The 18,118-nt window shown below is 40.7% G+C and overlaps 2 protein-coding genes across 3 annotated transcripts in view; one reads left to right on the top strand and one right to left on the bottom strand.

The window, feature by feature from the left end:
* Window positions 1–314: 314 nt before the first annotated feature.
* SNAP29 (synaptosome associated protein 29) lies at window positions 315–10,194 on the bottom strand. The gene is made up of 5 exons (XM_013371468.3): window positions 9,731–10,194; window positions 8,020–8,216; window positions 7,236–7,321; window positions 6,026–6,130; window positions 315–4,434 (listed from the first exon to the last, which is right to left on the bottom strand). The coding sequence occupies exons 1-5, from the start codon at window positions 9,950–9,952 to the stop codon at window positions 4,277–4,279; spliced, it is 768 nt and encodes a 255-aa protein (XP_013226922.2). The 5' UTR covers window positions 9,953–10,194; the 3' UTR covers window positions 315–4,276.
* A 120-nt stretch (window positions 10,195–10,314) lies between these two features.
* The window catches only part of PI4KA (phosphatidylinositol 4-kinase alpha), a 55,567-nt gene continuing 47,763 nt past the window's right edge, over window positions 10,315–18,118 (top strand). Inside the window, exons 1-8 of one of the 2 annotated variants that reach the window (XM_065033095.1) lie at window positions 10,315–10,585; window positions 12,336–12,452; window positions 13,665–13,758; window positions 14,302–14,390; window positions 14,855–14,927; window positions 15,256–15,515; window positions 16,175–16,241; window positions 17,594–17,742. In XM_065033095.1, coding sequence (XP_064889167.1) covers window positions 10,379–10,585; window positions 12,336–12,452; window positions 13,665–13,758; window positions 14,302–14,390; window positions 14,855–14,927; window positions 15,256–15,515; window positions 16,175–16,241; window positions 17,594–17,742 — 1,056 coding nt within the window. In that variant the 5' untranslated portion in view covers window positions 10,315–10,378. The remainder of the gene's footprint in view (window positions 10,586–12,335; window positions 12,453–13,664; window positions 13,759–14,301; window positions 14,391–14,854; window positions 14,928–15,255; window positions 15,516–16,174; window positions 16,242–17,593; window positions 17,743–18,118) is intronic. The other variant, XM_065033094.1, reaches the window with a different exon arrangement.

Below are 18,118 nucleotides of genomic sequence, written 5' to 3'. Positions count from 1 at the left end.
ATTCCTGATAACCAAGCACTACACCAAGGTTACTTTTCAAGCAACATCTTGATTTATTTTATGATCACAAGTTAAAGGTTTGTGACAACAAACGCCTGTTTGCATTCCTTTCAGGATCTAAAGGAATCTGCTCAAGAGTCAAGTAGAAATGTAATACCCTCCTTTTATTCCCAGAAAACCCACCAGCTGCAAAACTATTTCCGTCCTGGCACAAAGTTAACAGAGCACGTCCAGCATTTTAACAGGTCTTATTGTGGAAAATAAGTGTCAATGATGTTGTAATCAAAGAAACGCGGGAAATAAATGCAAAAATCTCCATTAACAATAAGCTCCTTTATTGACCATTTTACTGTTCAACACTCATTTCATTCGATCTCCTGAATTGCTAAACCACAGTCCAGTTTAGCATTTAAATAAAAGGATATTTGAATTTGATTTGTATAAAAACTTATATCTGGGTGGCAGAGAATTAAAGTACTATTAAAAAATGCCACGGACACAAAAAAAAAATCACTGCCTGTGATTTTAAAAATTAAGCCACATATATTCCAAAGTAAAAATTAACACATAACCTCCAAATTACGTTATGCTTGTAAAAATGCCTACAAAAATCTGTTTGCTCAGAAGGCAGAGTGGTGGAAAGTCTTTTCTATTTCACCATTTAACAAATGACATCACAAAAACCACAAGGCAGCAAAACATATCAGATGAATTTCACACGTTAAAAAACCCCTGACACCATGCAGTGTCCCAACAATTCCATTAAGCCGGAGTTCAGCACACCAACAAGTCTTGGAAGCACAGACTAAAATTCAGCTACGCATCACTTGTTGCAATTTCATTCAATGCTCAGGAAATTTTACAATCTAATACACCTGGGACTCTAGTAGTCAGATATTGCTTATTCCCACTTGTTTTTCACTTGCTGTTTTGAGAGTATGTCTTATGTCTGTGTTAGGAAAGCTACGCTGCTTCCTAGTGTTTAACAGCTCTTTGAAATTTATAAGCAAACTTCCTAAGCAGCAAGAAACTTTCCTTTTATAAAGAAGACTTGAAATATATATTTTTGGGGGCTATCTTCTTCTGACTTTAATATTAAACTTCTACTCACACCAATAAGAATAAAATAAACCAGAGCTATTTTGCTGCAAGGACACCCGTCTCCTATGCCAACAAGAGTATTTAGGCAAAATCATTTAACTTACCAAGTTAGTGCTTGAGTGTAAATTAAATTTCTTCTGAAAGTCCTATGCCCTGTACAAGGTATATTTTTCAACAGTATTCAAGAAGAAATAAAACTTATCTCAGGAAATAGTAAGAACAGCTACTTTAATCCTTCATAACACATGCAAAATGACATTTCCTGAAAAGGCAAAATTCGTGTGTTTTTTCTATTGCATTTCCCTGTTCTGCACAACAGAAAGTTATTCCAACCAGCAAAAAAAAAAAACCCATACCACACTATTACACAACAGTGTGGTCTCCTCATGTCAGTTAGACTTAAGCTCTTTATCAGCATAAAGCATCTGTATTAACTTAAGAAAGGGAATTCAGTTTGTAACAAATGCATTTATACCCATGAGGTGTGGGAAATGAGCCTTTAAACAAGGCCATTAAGATAAAACAAAACCAAACCAAACCCACCAATAAATAGAGCGGAAAAGCCCAAGCAAAGACATCCGCTCCTGAGCCAGTGTGTGGGACTGTTAGAAGACACGAGAAGTTTGACACCTCTGCAAAGCTCCCACATGGCTGAGATCCCGGTTTTCCACTCTGCCTGGATCACAAAGGGTCTCCAAGCAGAAACAGGGATTTGTTTTCCCCTTCCCTGCCTGTGTTTTTAAAGGCAAAGTTATCCAGGATGCAGTACAAATATGATAAGGCTTATACAACTTCACTTTGCTCTTAAATCAACCATAGTTGTTTGGATTGAAGCTCCACATCACTTATTACACATAACACAACTAAATCCCCAGCTACATTTTTCCTCCACTGACCATAGTCTAGTGGAGAAAGTCTCAGCATGACATCCTAGTTACCAAAGTCTTCCTTTGGAAATAACATAGTTGTGAAGTAGTTGCATACAGGTGAAGGTACATTTCACATTACAAGTCATGTCATTAACTACTATGCAATTTTTTAGTATTCTCTCACAGAATTTCTAAATTCTTTTCAAGATGAAAATGCTTCTGTTAAACGGCATTGGGATAAGAAAACATACAATTATTTTCACCCTTTTCATTAAAAGCAGAAAGTCAAATAAACTAAAACAGGTATAAGCAAAGTTCCAATCTTCCTTCACTGAGGTAATTAACATTTTGAAAACTAATGATTGGTATCATTAACTAAATAAACATATCAATCATCCTAAGACATAAAATCTTATTATTCATAAATATTCCAACAGAATAAAAGAGAATTAATCATGGTATACACCCAAACAGCCGATACATTGATATTAATGAGGTTTTCAAGATTCCAAATGAGCATGAGACAAAGCACAAAGGCAATTAAAAGGCAATTAAAGGGACTCAATAGCTCTTGTAGTTTTATGTCCCTGCAAAATGCCTGGGGTTTTTTAGGGACTGAAACCAATGACATCAGTAACATAAGGGAAAACATGTTCACCTTAAATCTAATTCACAGCTCTACCTTGCTAGTAAACCCAGGAATATTTTTATTTCCACAATACTATGCCCAAGAACTGAGGATTTTCTAGCGATTTGTTTTTCTGCAAGTGAACTTTCAGCAGACACAGCAAACCAAGAAAGGTTCAAGTCTTCTTTTATCTCCTTAACAATCAGCTGCACTTTGTAGCAAGTGAGCTCAAGGTAACAAATCCCTTTAAAAAAGGAACCAGGACAGTAGGAATGTGATGTTTCTGGAGGATACAAGCTTGATAGCCCTAAACATCAAGGTTTTCTTTTAGTTCATAAGATAATGTGGCACCAACTCAGAACAGTAACTATCTCTCATTAGCTACTCATCCTCATTTGCGATAGTGAGCGCTGCAACACTGACACACATCCCTTGGCCTCTCCAAACCCAAATTACTTGTTTTGAAGACAGCAAGTTCTCATTATCATGTCACGAGGCAGGAGCGGAATTGTAATTATTTTGTGCTACAGTGACACACACAAAAGAATAAAACAAATTGTAAGGCCCAACTTGTATCTGGAAGACTCCAACATTTTCTGAGCTTTTCTTCATGTGCAGGAACTCTTCACACCTGCTAAGCCAACACACAAGTACCTGAACCATAGCTGAGTGTTTTAAAACCAGTCGCATTTCGTGGGAAAAGGCAGCAGCTGCTGAGTCCATAATGACATGCAAACTAAACGTTAAAGAATGATCTCCTATGATCTGTTTGAGCAGTATCAGACCAACTCTCCATTTCTAAAATGGAAGCTATTTTTCAAATAACCACAATAACTGAATAAGCTGAGAAAGAGCAGAAAATATAAATGCAGATGGTGACAATTTCTACAAAAGAATCTTTAAAAGTATATACATTTAAGTCCTCATTTTGTTACCCAGACTTCTGGGCCACTGTCAATCAGTGTTTCTTGCAGACCATAAGATACCCTCAGAGATCTTTACTGGAAACATTGTAAAGGTGATAGCATTTAGTGACCCAAACAACTACCACAGTTCATGGATCCACCATTCGGGAAAAGTCATCTTAGCAAAGGGAACACACACAGGATATTATCATTACTGCATGACACCCTTGATATTTCACAACTTCCATAGAACAGTTCATTCCTTAAGCCCCAGAAATGCCAGAGAACAGTCACTTAGAATTATTTTTACAGCTGGAAATCAGCATTTTTTCAGAATTTAAAATAGCTGTAGGTAAACAGAATTAGCAACATTTGTTCTGAACAAAGAAGCACACTCTGTTCCCCCTGCCCCCTCCCCAAAACAGAGGCAAAATGTAGTTACTTTTCTCATCACAGCTCCCAGGCCAAGGACACTGGAGCTTTGTAGACTGCAAATTCCTCCACGCACATGACACACTTACACAATCGAGCAGGGTATCCAGCACAAAAGCATTTACCAAGTGCAGAGAGATTTCACTCAACGTGCACTTTTCTCCATGTACATTAAGAAGAAACTTAAGGTATTATGCTGCACTTAGGATTATGAAATTTTAATGACAAAATCAATAGCGTATCAGAAAAAACAAACCAACTTTGTCCAAGATTTAAGAGATCGGTTCAGATAAGACATCCAACGAAGAACTGACACCGGACAAAAAAATTCTAAAAATACTTTAAAGTTGCCGGACTTTTTTATCGGTGCTTTTAATATTGATATCCAGTGTCTCTACTTTTTTCGTTAGCCGATCCAGCATATCATCCTGCTCATCTATTTCTGTTTGCAGACCAAGAGCTAGGTTTTTCAGACGACTCAACCCAGAAGACATCTCATCTGTCAACAAAGAGAGGGACCATAAGGAATCAAAGCAGTATAATGCATATTGTTTAAACGGACACCACCAATATTCCCTCTTCTTCAAAACCCTGGGTTAGAAGATGACAGTTACAGTGTTCTTCAGTAGTGGAAGCACCAATATTTTAACACTGCTTCTGCATTACTACCAGAAATAATTGCTTCCTTCTTTTTTCCATTACAAGATAACTAGAAATGCTTAAAAGCAAATTATATCTTTATAAAATCACATACCTTGTAATAACATGCTTTTTACTTTTTTTTTTTAAAATGTATGATAGAAAATTGGGTACATCTTACATATTTTCTCAGCTCAATACACACAATATGCTCACTACCTCAATTTGATATCATCAATACACTGAAGATCTAAGCCATTAATTATTCAACACAGATGAAAAAATCCAATTTTCAGATTTTCAATTTGGCAATAACAAAACTATTTTATTGGATGGTCGATTGGTATAAATTCTCTTGAGGCTAGTAGGATTTGCACAGCTTGGGAGTAACAAATGTGCTTCTACTAACTCTCATGATTGATTCTCTCTTTGATCTATTGCTTTCCAATTTCTTTCCAATCTCTTCTTTCTAGGTCAGCTAAATAGTGACACATGTAGGCAAAGAGGCACTTCGTATATCTGCTACAGAACAAAGGAAGAGAAAGGCAGCTGAATGATTTTTAGAAGTCATTAAAAAATGCAGCAAATTCACAAATTACATATTTAGTGCCTTTTGATTCTATTTTCTACAAAACATTTTTATTTCAATAGCTGTGCACAGTTGTAAACTCTTTGGGGCCAAACTGATGTACAATTTAATATGTGAGTTTAACTGTCAGTGAAGTTGAACACATCTTTCAACGTAAGTGGTAGGATTTAGACAAAGAGGGAGTAAGTGTCCACACTGGTATAATCTTGATGTTAATCTGAAGCAGTATTTCCTTAGTAATATTACCAATACCTGTTTAATAAAGCTTTTCAGAAGGGATAGATAAGCCTGCTTGTCCCAGTGATACTCCAGTCAACTTACAAGATGATTCAAAGAAACAGTTTCATATCCTGAATGGAAGTGTTATGGATACATTGGCACCATTTCCTCATTCAAATGAGAGAGATTTACTGGCATATTCACATCTAATAATAATATTTTTCTTACTGTCAATACATGATCTAGAAGGACTTACACTTCTGGTGTGGGGTTTTTCTCCCTGGTCTCTTTGCTCGGGGCCATTCAAAATCTATTTCTAAAGCACAACCACATTGCAGAAGAGCTGAAGCATTGATGCCAATAGCACATCAGTTTCCACAGCAAATTTATAGTATTCCATGTGTCCTACCCAGTTTGTTTACAGCTGTATGTATGTTTCAACCAAACATGTGATTCTGCCATGTAGGTAGTTTTGGAATCCAGAATACAAGGAAATGCTTATTTTTTTTTTAATGATGAAATTTCCCATGCCAACAAAACAAACCCTGTCTGTTGGCAATATATTACTTAGTAATTTTCTATGGCTTAAGAACCAGAAGTTGGAAATTGTATTGCATCAAACAGCTTCGATTTTCTCACTCACCTAAGTTGTTATCAATTTTCTGGTGGTAAGCTCGCAGGTGTTGGTTCTTCGGATACGAATCCCTCTGCACTGAAGAAACTAAATCTGCTTTGCCAAAATCATTGTCTGTTAAGAGTATAAAATACAGATTATAATAATTAAAAAGTTAGTAAGAAGAGGCTTTAGAGTTTTTGAAGGGCTATTAAAAATTAGTCTGACCACAGCTGCCATGTAATCACATAACACATTAACAGGAGTATCAAAATCAGTCTGACACCACTACCTATAGGGTACCACTCAAGATGACTAGTTATTAAGCTACAATTATTCTATTCTGGGCTGCCTTTTGTAGCTTCACTGAGTATTTGAGGAAAAAACCCCACACTTAACCAAGAAAGCAGGTAGGTTGGTAACTACCACCAGCAGTGAGTACTTCCCCAGGTCAAGCCATCAGAGTTATTTCTGCCCTCTATTGGACAGAATTTTAATCTTATGTGGAGTGGAATGGAAATTAATGTTACCAAAAAGTATTTCTTTACTTACAGAACTACAACTATAAGGATACCCTGCTGCTTTCTCACTCTTACTAAACTAAATAACTGAACCTCATTTTAAGAGGGAGCAGTCACACTGTACACAAAAATCATCACAGACATTAACGCATTGTAAGACTGGGGAACAACAGCAAACCCTGAACGTTCCCTTGTGCGGATCAAGTAATGACTTCAGCATGAAGGGTTAGAGTCCATGTTTGAAGGAAAACATATCTGAAAACTATGACAATGTTTGAAGGAAAACATATCTGAAAACTATGACAAGTGATTGTTAAAAAGGAGACCCTCTGCATGTACAAGTTAACCTTTTGGCAAACACGGGACAATGGTGACTACACGCTGTGGGGATCCTTTGCTGTAGTCTCCTCTGTGCAAACATAAGCACTGGGTGCTTTTAAAGTCTTTAGTGGATATATTGTCAGCATAAATCCCCCTGCAGGAAGGGTTAAATAAAATCTGTAGGCAAGTAAAATATTTCACATCTTCAGCATGGGTATAATGAATTTTAGGGTAAACAATTCCCCAGAATTCAAAGCCATGAAGGCTGGGACACAAGTCTCCAAGCGTTAGGCAGCAATGCGGTCAGCTGGGCAGGCTGAAGGGTCTCTGCCTTCACCACTCTGCAGGTTCACCCTATGTTGATGACAGACATTCAGTGTAAAATAAAGTTAACAAACCTGAATTATCTAGTTTCCTTAAATTTGGATGACTTTCCTGGTATTTTGACTCTTGTTCTTTACTGGACATCATTGCTTCCTTTAATCTGGTAGTAAAGAGAAGAAAAATAAAACATTCCTACAGAACACAGGCTTCATACCAAATCTGTTAAATAAGAACAAGTAACAATTTATGCAAAAAGAAAATTTGTTAGACCTGATCCAAAATGTTCCTTTAAAATTAAGTACAAGCATTTGTCTTCAGTGAAAGCAGAACTGGTTACTTTAGTGCTGAAAATAGCATATGGAAACTTTGATATCAAAACCAAAACTATCTTCCATCTTGGAGGCAACCTAGTGCTGTCCTCTAGTGGAGGATGCAGCAAGAGGGAAGGAAATCAATCCACGCAGCACTACCAGGCTTTACATAAACTTCTCAGCTGAAGAAAGACAAGTGCTGTAAGACACAGCACTTTCAAAGCAAATCATTTTAATTGCAGCTTTTAAGAGAAGCTAGAGAAACACACATGGAACCATGTCAATGCTACAAATCATCATTTCCTGACAGGACTGAAGTAAGCATGATAATTCATAATACTTGTGCATTAATTTCCCACAAATACAAAGTTATTCTTACCACTAAAAACACAAGTATTTTTCTCAAAGTAACACGGGAGCTAGACACCAACTCAGGAGTTTCCTTGACAGAATCAAGAGATCTTTTATTTTAAGTTCTGTTTTTCTGGTGACATCTCAAGAGATGCTGTGGAATATCAGTCCCAAGTAAAATGTTTATTGTACTTACCTACTGTTAGCATAATATTCAGGGGTTCCATTCTGCTCTGGCTTGCTCTCTGGAGGTTTGGCTTTGAAGTAGTTTACCAAGCCTCCCCAAACACTCTTAATGCTATTTATGTGCCTTTGACTAGTCTTCAAGTCCTGTTCCATTTTATCTACCATCTGTTCTGTGCGCTTCAGGGCCTCTCCTTGACGTACAAGTTCCTAACAGATACAGACAGAAAAAAAAAAAGCTAATAAAGCCAAAATGAACTGAAACATCAAATATTTTAAAGATACTCTAAAGAAAAATTACAGTTCGTTCAGCTGTGTAGATCACTTCTAAAGACATACAGCTCTTTCACTCACTCCTCCTCCTCCAGGGTATTTAAGTCAAGAGTTGCTAGTCAGCCATAGCATTAACCAGCTGTAAAATCCTCAGCACTAAACAATGCCAGGTTCCTGACACCTGCTACAAACAGCACCAAGGAATTTTATGTACTGGCCTTTTGTCAGGTTGACACTTACATCTGTTCCTGATAGAACCAGCAGGGCACCAGATGGGTGATGTACTGAAAACGCAAAGGTTTATGGCAAGGAAATGAGCAAGGAGAACTGTTTCTAGTTGATAATGACATGTTCATTGGAAGGGATGCTATTTTCACATTAATGGCATGATCCTGATAGTTTAGAAAGAGAACAACCAAAGGAAATAAATGCTAACAGAATTTTCCCATACTGCAGGAATTATGTTTTAGCTGATACTAACAGTGCAGGATTTAGTAATTCTGATATGTATTATCATGTGTTTTTTTTTTTTTTTTAATTCAGCAGCACAAACTTTATTCCAAAGTAATAAAAAAATTAAGGAAAGTTGTCTGCAGCCAACATTAACGCAAAACAAAGAACTTATGTTCATATCCTCTCTAAACTTCAGGGAACTCCAGTGGAATACACTTTTCTTCCCCTCAATGAAGCAGCAAACACATGCAGGTCAAGATTTACCACGAGCCCTGTGTTAAGCCTAAATTCTTGATCGCTCATTCGTGCTTTTCTAGACAACACAAGTCACAAGGCTGCAAGTTTGCAGAAGTGGCACCAAAAACCCCCTTGAGCAGAAGCACCTACTGCAGCTTGTGGGTGCTCTCAGGTTAACTGAGGCAATCACATCACTGACATTGAAGGAAACATCCATTAGCAGGTGACACAAGGGACAGACCTTTATGAGGCATGGCTCTGAGCATGAATGTTCTGAAACATGGCCAGAAGAATGAAGGAAATGATTAATCGGGGTGAAGTGAGCACATCACAAGCAACTAACACGGCCTACCAAAAAGACAACTGCCAAAAACTTCTTAGTTGGATGAAAACAGGTATACAGACCGTTAATAAAACTTAGTGAGAATTGTTAACAGGAGTTGAAAACACAGCCAAGTCCTAGTCTTAGTATTTTATAGATAGGGTTTAACGAGGATTTTTTCCTCAAAGAAAACAAACTGTCACCACCCAGAAAAGCAGCCCACAATAACACAGAGGAATACGTTGTCTTTGAAACATTTAATAGCTCTAAAAAGAGCCGTTTCGGGAGACTTTCGGGGAAACAAAGGAAAACAACTTTCCCCTCAGGAGGTGTAATCCGGACACCCGTCCCGGGGGGCGGCAGGCACAGGGCAGCCCCCGGCACAGCGGGAAAAGGAGAAGGTTCCGCGCCCAGCTGCCGCCCTCCGCCCCCGACCCACCTCGGAAGCGGCCACCCCGATGCGCTCGGACTCGTAGAGCAGCGAGAGGGAGCGGGCGGTGCTGTCGGCGGTGGCGGCGGAGCGGCGGAGCACCTCCTGCTGCAGGGACCGCTGCCGCTCCGCTGCGCTCGCCTCCCCGCCGCCCCTCGCCGGCCAGGCCGCCGTTTCCTCATCCTCCTCCTCCTCGGCGAAAGGGTTGTAGCTCCTCGGGATGGCCGACATGGTGCTGCCGACAGCGGGCCGCGAATGGAGCGCTAAGCGCCTCAGGTAGACGGCGCCCCCACCCTGGCTCCTCACGGAGGCCGAACCAGGCCTGTCCTGCCTCACCGCCGCCGCCTCAGGCCGCAGTCTCCTCCGTTCCTTCCGCCCACAGGCCGCCACTGCACAAAGCCACCAGACCACCCCCTCCGGGGCGGGACGAGCGCGGCTGAGGGACCGGCGGTTGCCGGGAGGAACCACCACAGCAGAGAGGAGGAGCGTGCTGGGCGCGCCCATTTGCGGCGCAGCGCCTGGGGGCGGGCACCGGGGCGGGGCGCCCACCGGCAGTGAAGTAGCTGCGGGCGCCGCCATGTTTATGGTGTGGTTGGTGTGTTGTGATCTCGTGAGAGCTGCTGGGGCGGGGCGGGCAGCCCCTGGCTTCCCCGCAACATGGCGGCGGCTGCTGCAGTAGCAGCGGCAGCGGCTGCTGCTGCGACGGCAGCGGCGGCGGCCGCAGCGACCACGGCGGCGGCTCCGGCTCCCGCCGCGGGCGCGGGGCGGGGGAGCAGCGCGGGCGCCTCGCGCGGCTTCTACTTCAACACGGTGCTGTCGCTGGCGCGGTCGCTGGCGGTGCAGAGCCCGGCGCCGCTGGAGAAGGTGCGTGCGTGTGTGAGGAGGGGCTGTCACGCGTGGGGAGGTGCCTGTGTGGGGACTGCGGGAGTGTCACGCGTAGGGGCTGCGGCTGTGGGGGGTCTGGCGTGGGAGCCGCGTGTGTGTGGGCGTCGCGCGGTCGGGGAGTGCGTGTGCGCGTCACGCGAGTGGAGTCTATGTGGAGGGGGCGGTGCCGTGGCGGGACTGGGGCCCTGGCTCTGGAGAGTGTGCTGCGTGGGTGGGGAGGGCGGAGAGTCGCGGCCTTGGGTGGTTTGGTGGCCCGGTGACAGCGTGGACCTGTGACACGTGTGGGAGGCGGGTCGATCCCCTCAGCTAGGGCTGACCCGTGTGCGTGGGCTCCGGCACACTGGGGGCTGCTGGGCCTGTGGGACACTCGTGTGGCCCCGTTTGACCTGAACAAAACCACAGCTGTGATAGGAGCCACCACCCTCGGAACAGCCCTCGTGTCCTCACCACGGATGTGGGTCCTCGAGGTGGCTGCACCTCCCTCGAGTTTGCAGAGGCTTAAGTGACATTAACGATTTCTCTCTAGCTGAAGTTATTCCCTCTTGTCATTACAAATGTTAGCCCGACATGGGACGTGTGCATCAGAAGTTATTTCACAGACCTTGTATTTCCTCTGCTGTGTTTTGTGTTGAGCAAGACAATTATTTGTGTTGTGTTACTGGTCTTGTAATTAGGAGGTCTGGCAGCTTAAGGACAAGAATCTTAAATTCCACTGGGCATCCAGCAAATTCTTTTACATCCTCTAGGGAAATATTGGTTTAGAAATTTCAAGGTGGAGCGTTTATAGAGTTATCTAAATAGGAAGTAACTTGTCATCCAAACAGAGGTTATTCAGAGGTGTTTATTATAACAGTCCTTTTTAGGTAATATTTATTAACATCGAGGAGACTCATAAAAAGACAACATGCTTGTTGCGTTAACCCTTTTTTAACAGTTCTATAGGAAAACAAAGTACTTGGGAAATTTGATATATTCTTTAGATGTGTGTTTGCTGGGTATGGAGTGAAGGAATAATTAAGCAGTGAGAAAATAATAGTTCTAGTAACTTAATCTGTTGTGCTGAAAGGGTTTAAGTGAAAGTCCTACCTAGGTGCCGGTTGATGGTTTAATGCTATGTATGAAGAAGGCATTGGTGCAGCCATAACCAAAGCTGCATTCACCCGTTTTTTGTTTATGGTAATAAATATATGTGCATGTGCCTGCTGCATGTTTCTTGCACATCCAGAATGCCCAGTGAGTTAGTGGAAGGACAGCTTTGTTGTACCAGGGATGCAGGAATGAGCTCTCTAAATGTGATGCTCTGAACAGTTTCAGAAATTCTTTTGAGATCTGAAACAAACAGACAGCTTGATCAAGTGTTGAAGAAAGCTTTTACATCAACCTATGTTGTGGTAAAAATATTTGACATCTGCTTGAGATTTTTCTGTCTTTTTCTGCTGTCTGTTATTCATCACTCTTTCCTAGCCCTTAGATGCTCTTGTAAAGATCGGTGGTTAAAGTGGAGTCATGTGGCCACCTGTTTGTCTTCCAGAAGATGGAAAGACTCTTGTTCACTTCAAGCAGAGGAGATCTGAAGGAGTCTTGGAAACCACAGCCTGTCAGCTCCTTCTCTGCTGTGGAAATATTTGCAGTTGTACTAGAGCTGCCCAGGCCGTTGCTTGTCTAGGGCATGGACACGATAGCTGGGAGCTTCTTGTTCCAACTGTTCTTTCCCTCTGCTGTTTTTCAGGTACAAAAACTGCTCTGTATGTGTCCAGTGGATTTCCATGGCATTTTCCAGTTAGATGAACGTCGCAGAGATGCTGTTATTGCTTTAGGAATCTTTCTAATTGAATCTGACCTTCAGGTATTTTTCTTACTTAGGCTAACTCTATTTAACCTGTAAGATTTTGGATTAATTCAGATGTTCAGTGAAGGAAAAGTTGGTATTTGCTTTCCATAAAAATAAGGAAGAAGATCAGAGGTAATAGATGGATGCAGGCGGGAGAGCACAAGGAAACGAGGGCAGTACTGATGAATGTGATCATCAGTAGTCATGGCACTGCCACAGCCAAACTGCTCTCATGTTTTTTCGTCGTCACAGCTTAAGGAGAGAAGGGAAAGCTTTTCAGGAGGATTTGCTCAAACCATATGTGTCACTGGGTGTTCTTCCCCACATGCTTCTGAATGACAGTATGTTCCAACATACTCCTGAACATCAGGTTTGTAATGAGCCTTTTCATGCCTGGCACTAGCCAGGGTAAACACACAGTGCACATAGGCTGTGTTGTGTACGAACGTCCCTTTGTGTCTGTCAGCCTGGCTTTGACAAGCTGGTTTTCTTCTCTTTGAACTCTGGGCCTGGTGGTGTTTTGTGAAGAGGAAAAGGAGGGATATACCACGTCCTAGGTCCAAAGTCATTAGACCTCACTTTAAGTCGTTCAGTGCTGCCAGGGTTTGCGTCAGCCCTGGATTCCTCCTGTTTGGTATCTATTTACTATGATACCGCATGCATGCATATTATTAGCATTGTGGTTTTTATAGTATGAAGTTTAAATAAGGCAGCTGTATTCATGTTTCTTAGCAATTTTCAAAGCCAGCAGTTACTATTAATTAATCCAGTTCTATGAGTGAGGAAAGTGTTGTGATTTGCAGATGAGGAAACTGCAGCATTACACAGGTATTTGAAGTGACTTGTATAAGGCCGAGCAGTGGATCACATGTACTGAATTGGGACTGACACTGAATTTCTAGTGGCCTTAAAATTATTTTGTGACCTTACTGTAAACTAATAAATTGTTTGGGATAGCTTACTGTTCTGCAACTTTTTTCTCCAACTTTTGTGGAGAATGAACTGTTGCCTAAAATGGAAGGATTTGATTTATAGCACTGAATTAGTTTACTTTCATTTGCCTGCGTTACAATAAATTTTGCAGTACTTGTGAAGCTTGTGGAATAATTACTAGAAGCAAGTTCTGTATGTGGTTAATGTAGTCTTCCTATATCTCTAAAATATCTTGAGATGATATGATTCAGCTTTTCTTCTTCATTTTAAATAGAGGTTTTTTTTCCTCTTTAGCACAAAGATAATGTGGTTCCGTACCTGCTTCGACTTCTGAAGGGTCTTCCCAAGGTCCAGTGGATAGAAGAAAGCAATGCACGGAAAGGCAAAGGTGATGTTTGGGTTTTTTGTTCATTCTCATGGGATGCTGGCCCGGAAATAGAACTAACAAAGGTTACTCAGGAGAGGTGATAGGTCCTGCTGCATTCTTAGCTCCTGACTCAACAGCCTTTATTATTGATTTTCTTTAGAAGCAAATAGCTCCCACCTTTCTTGCTTGACTGCTTTGTGATAAATTGCACTTCCCAAATAATCCTACACTCAATGTATTTGGTTACTAAATTGGAGAGAAGATTGTGTAGTAGTTGGAGCAAGAGGGTGGAACCCAAGATTTGTATGCTCTACCTTTAGCTTTGATGCTTAGTTGCTATTTAAACCATTTCCTTTCTTTCTCCCTTAATATCTCTTAAAATTAACATAAGAATACTTTTTCACAAAGGGTATTATAGTTTTTTTTTTACTGTATTTTTCTCCAGTCTATCTCAGAACTGTATGACAGGAATCACTTCTGTCTTCTTGCTTTGTTATTATCTGCTCTATGTTGATTCTCTCTAACAACACTGAAGTGGCTTATTTTCTGTCCATTACTTTGCAGGTTTGCTTCCAGTTGCAGAAAATTTCAGCTTCTGCTTGGTGACATTGTTATCAGACGTTGCTTACAGGGATGCGTCTCTCAGAGAGCAGGTAGAGTTTATTTAAAGTTTGTGCTAATGTAATGCCCAGTTCTCTAATGCTGGAGTAACGACAATCTAGAGATGAGTGAACTACAGCTGCTTCCTTTCTTGCAAAGGGATGAGTTGCTTTAATATGCGTACTGTTGCATTATTTTGCTTGTGTTAATTAATACTCAGTTGTCTAGAAGATACTCAAGTCTGCTGTTACTTCTGGGTGTCAAAGTATTTAGGTTGTGATACTGAAATTAGAACTGCTGCGTATTTATTCTGCTAGTACATACCAGCTAAGTGCAGACTTCACAAAAGCAGCTCTGTAAGCCGAGGCAAGGCAATAGACATTTTTGGTCACAAAGCATTTAAAAAACCTTGTTTACAGAAGTGGTTACGTTAATATTTGCAAGTTTCATTTCTTATAGTGATAACGATATCTCTTTACCAAAATGTATTTTTGTATGTTTGTCTTGATTACTTTAGATTTTGGATGCAATTCTACAAGTAATGCAGTTCCTGTTGGGAATGTGCCAGACCCCGCAAATGCATGATAAAGGTACTATTAAAATTGTTGCTATATTTGTAACTCCTGCCCTTTGAACTTCTCTTGTGTTTTCTGATTATCAGGATCACTTCTGAAAAGTGAGCAGCTTTTTCCTTCTACTTCCCCTAGCACATATTTATTCTCTTTGTTGCTGAGTGGTTAACATGGAAACAGAAGTGTATTAATTTGCAATATTTTCATGATTTTTTCCTCTGCTTGCACAAATACATCTTTGTAAGGCACATTGGGCTGAAACAGTTTAGTGAAGTGGTAGCAAAACTGTAAAGAGGAAGTTCTAAGTTACTGTTAATATACTGTTACATGTGTTTTTCTTTTCCAGAATATTTATGCAAGTATGCAGTACCCTGCCTGATAGGAATTTCTCGAGCCTTTGGTCGCTTCAGCAATTCGGAGGAGGCTCTCCTTTCAAAGCTTTTTCCAAAAATTCCACCGCATTCCCTGAGAGTTCCAGAAGAACTTGACGGAATTCGCCGACGATCCTTTAATGATTTCAGATCAATTCTTCCCAGTTCTCTACTCACTGTTTGCCAAGAAGGATCACTAAAGAGAAAGGCTAGCAGCGTATCTAGCATCTCACAGGTTTGTATGATTTGCTCTGTGTTGGAGTCAGTGCTTGGATGATTTTGTGGTCATGGTGGAGTTAAGACAACGTTAAGCCTGGGTATGCAGGCAGATACAGAGGTCTTTTTTTGCTTCTGCAACTGGGTTTCAAAATTTGTAGTTTCTGAGCTACAGAATAATAAATGACAGTTTAACAACTGTATTTGCCTTCACATGGAACAACTGGCAAGTTCTATCCCTTGTGTTATTCCCATGGGAAAAAAGATGTAATGTATATTTGTGAGTTTGGGAAGCTGGCACTTAATGGCTGAAGTTTGGAGAAGTGCGGAGGATACATGAGCTCTCACTGGTTTCACCAGGAGATGCGAGTGTTCGTTGTCTTCTGGGAAGAATGGATTCAGATGCTGGTTTTGAAACCACAGATTATTATTAGCGTAGTTTCATACAGCACAGGACTCATCATTCTGATCTCTTCCCTTTAGTCAAAAGCACTGAAACAGCTTTTTTTTAACTTCCCATTTTTGGTTGGAATTGAGCTGTTAGGCCCAGCAATATGTAGTTCCTATTAGTTTTTCTTGGAGCTGTGTTTCATTATGAAGTGCATGAACCATTCTCTGGAAGACTTTTCCATGTTTTATAAATCGTTTTTGAATTGCAGCTTTGGTGTGTTGTTTCAGGTTAGTCCTGAACGTGGAATTCCACCCCCCAGCTCTCCTGGAGGATCTGCAATTCATTACTTTGAAGGTAAATTGTTTTGCAAAGGAACACTGTGTGATTTGGGGGTTTTGTTGCTATTTATAGAAAATTGGAAACCAAAATCCTTTTGACTCCTTTCTTTGCCCTCTAGAGTTCTTATAGTAATTTTCTGGTGCATCTCCACATCCTGCTAGGATGTGGAGAAATTTGGGGGTATGAAGATATTATTGACACCGGTTGTTTCTGGCAGGCTGCTGAGAGAGACGTGGTTTCCTGACTGCTAGGCTGTGCCTAGTACTGAAGAGATTAATTCAATTAGGCCAAAAATGTTTCAGGAGATTAGTCTGAGTAACTTTGAGGAACAAGTGTTAATATTGTGCTTCACTGGATAACTGGCCTGGGATTTTGGAACCTTTGTGGCACATTGTATAAATCTGACACAGCTGCTGCATTTGAAGTAAAGGGAATGTGGGTCATTGTGTAAGACCTAGTAATTTGCTGAAGTGAGAAATAAAGGACAGTGAAGTTGAGTGCTCACTAATGTGTATTAAACACTGCAACAAAAGGCAGAAATGTGAAAAAAAATCATGAATGAATATACGAATTCTGAACTGCTGAGTTTTGGTAGAGCTCTGGCTGTGAGTTCTGTGTCAAAGCAGGGCTTAAAATCAGCTGTCCTTCATTAATCAAGTTCAGAACTAGCTCTGCATATGAGGTGTTTTGGTGCCTCTGGTTTTGCTTGGCCCTTTGAGATTATTAACAGTTTGGGCATTCTCTGTTTCTGGGTCATTCTGCTCTCTTGAGCCCTGGCCTAAATTATTTCTTCCATGTCTTTTCTTTCATGCTATTTGTTGAGGCATCTGTCTTCCTCAATCATATCATGGGATTGCAGGGTAATTCAAATATCATTCTTAAATTTCCAGTTAGGAAGAGACCTGTTTGTCATCCCTCTACCCTGTTGAACCAACCTATACTTCTTTTCAATTTTATAGTCTTCGTGTTTTGAATTAAAAAAGGGCTGCAGGTTAGACAGAGGCTATAGTAGGAGAACAAAACTCATCTTAATGCTTTTGAACAAGATGGCATTTACAGATGTTTTCAGGTAAAGGCACATCAGTAGTATGGGAAGACTTCTTGTTAGCAGTGTCTCTGACATGAACACAAGTCATTTAAATTAATTCTTCCATTGTGATTTTACGATCACTTCTAATGTATTTCATCGGTTTTCTATCATGATTTACCAGTATATTAGCTGAAATGTTCCTCTTGATATGTTGCAAGTTAGAGGCTTATGTATGTGGGAAAGAATTCTAGCTTAACTGAACATTACCATTAAGCACAGTTTATATATCCTCTCTCTCACTAAACTTTTATTTGTATTATTTTTTCTTTCTGATCAGGTTCGTATCTTCCTGATGGTAGTGCAGTGGATCCTGATTATTACTTCTCTACGATAAGCTCCAGCTTTTCCGTTTCTCCTCTCTTCAATGGCATTAACAATAAAGAGTTCAACATCCCCCTGGAAATGCTCCGCCAGCTGTTGAACATGGTATGTGATGGGCTGCAGTGAGATTGCATTCTGGAGATAGAAATAGATACAGATTAAATTTAAGCTTTTAGAATTGCAAATGAAAAGACTGTGGGTACTCTCAAGCTTTGTGTAATGTTATTTTTATGGCTGTTGATGTTGCGCTTTAATAGTATTCCTAAAAAGCTCTCGTATGAAACATGAAGAATTTGCAAAATCAAATGTTTGTCAACTTCTTCCTGTTTGACTCTTGCAAACCACTTGATCTGAGCTGATTTATGTACTGTTAGTGCTGAAATAGAAGATTGGGGTTTTTTGCTGTGAGAATGGGACCCTTTTCTAGACAGGTTTAGTTGCTGGGAGTTCACAAAAGTGATATAAACTACTGGCCCTGCAG

The sequence above is a fragment of the Columba livia genome, chromosome 17 (genome assembly GCF_036013475.1).
Source record: "Columba livia isolate bColLiv1 breed racing homer chromosome 17, bColLiv1.pat.W.v2, whole genome shotgun sequence".
Lineage (NCBI taxonomy): Eukaryota > Metazoa > Chordata > Aves > Columbiformes > Columbidae > Columba > Columba livia.
The sequence above is the reverse complement of the archived record's forward strand: the minus strand, read 5'-3'. Positions and strand labels throughout refer to the sequence as shown.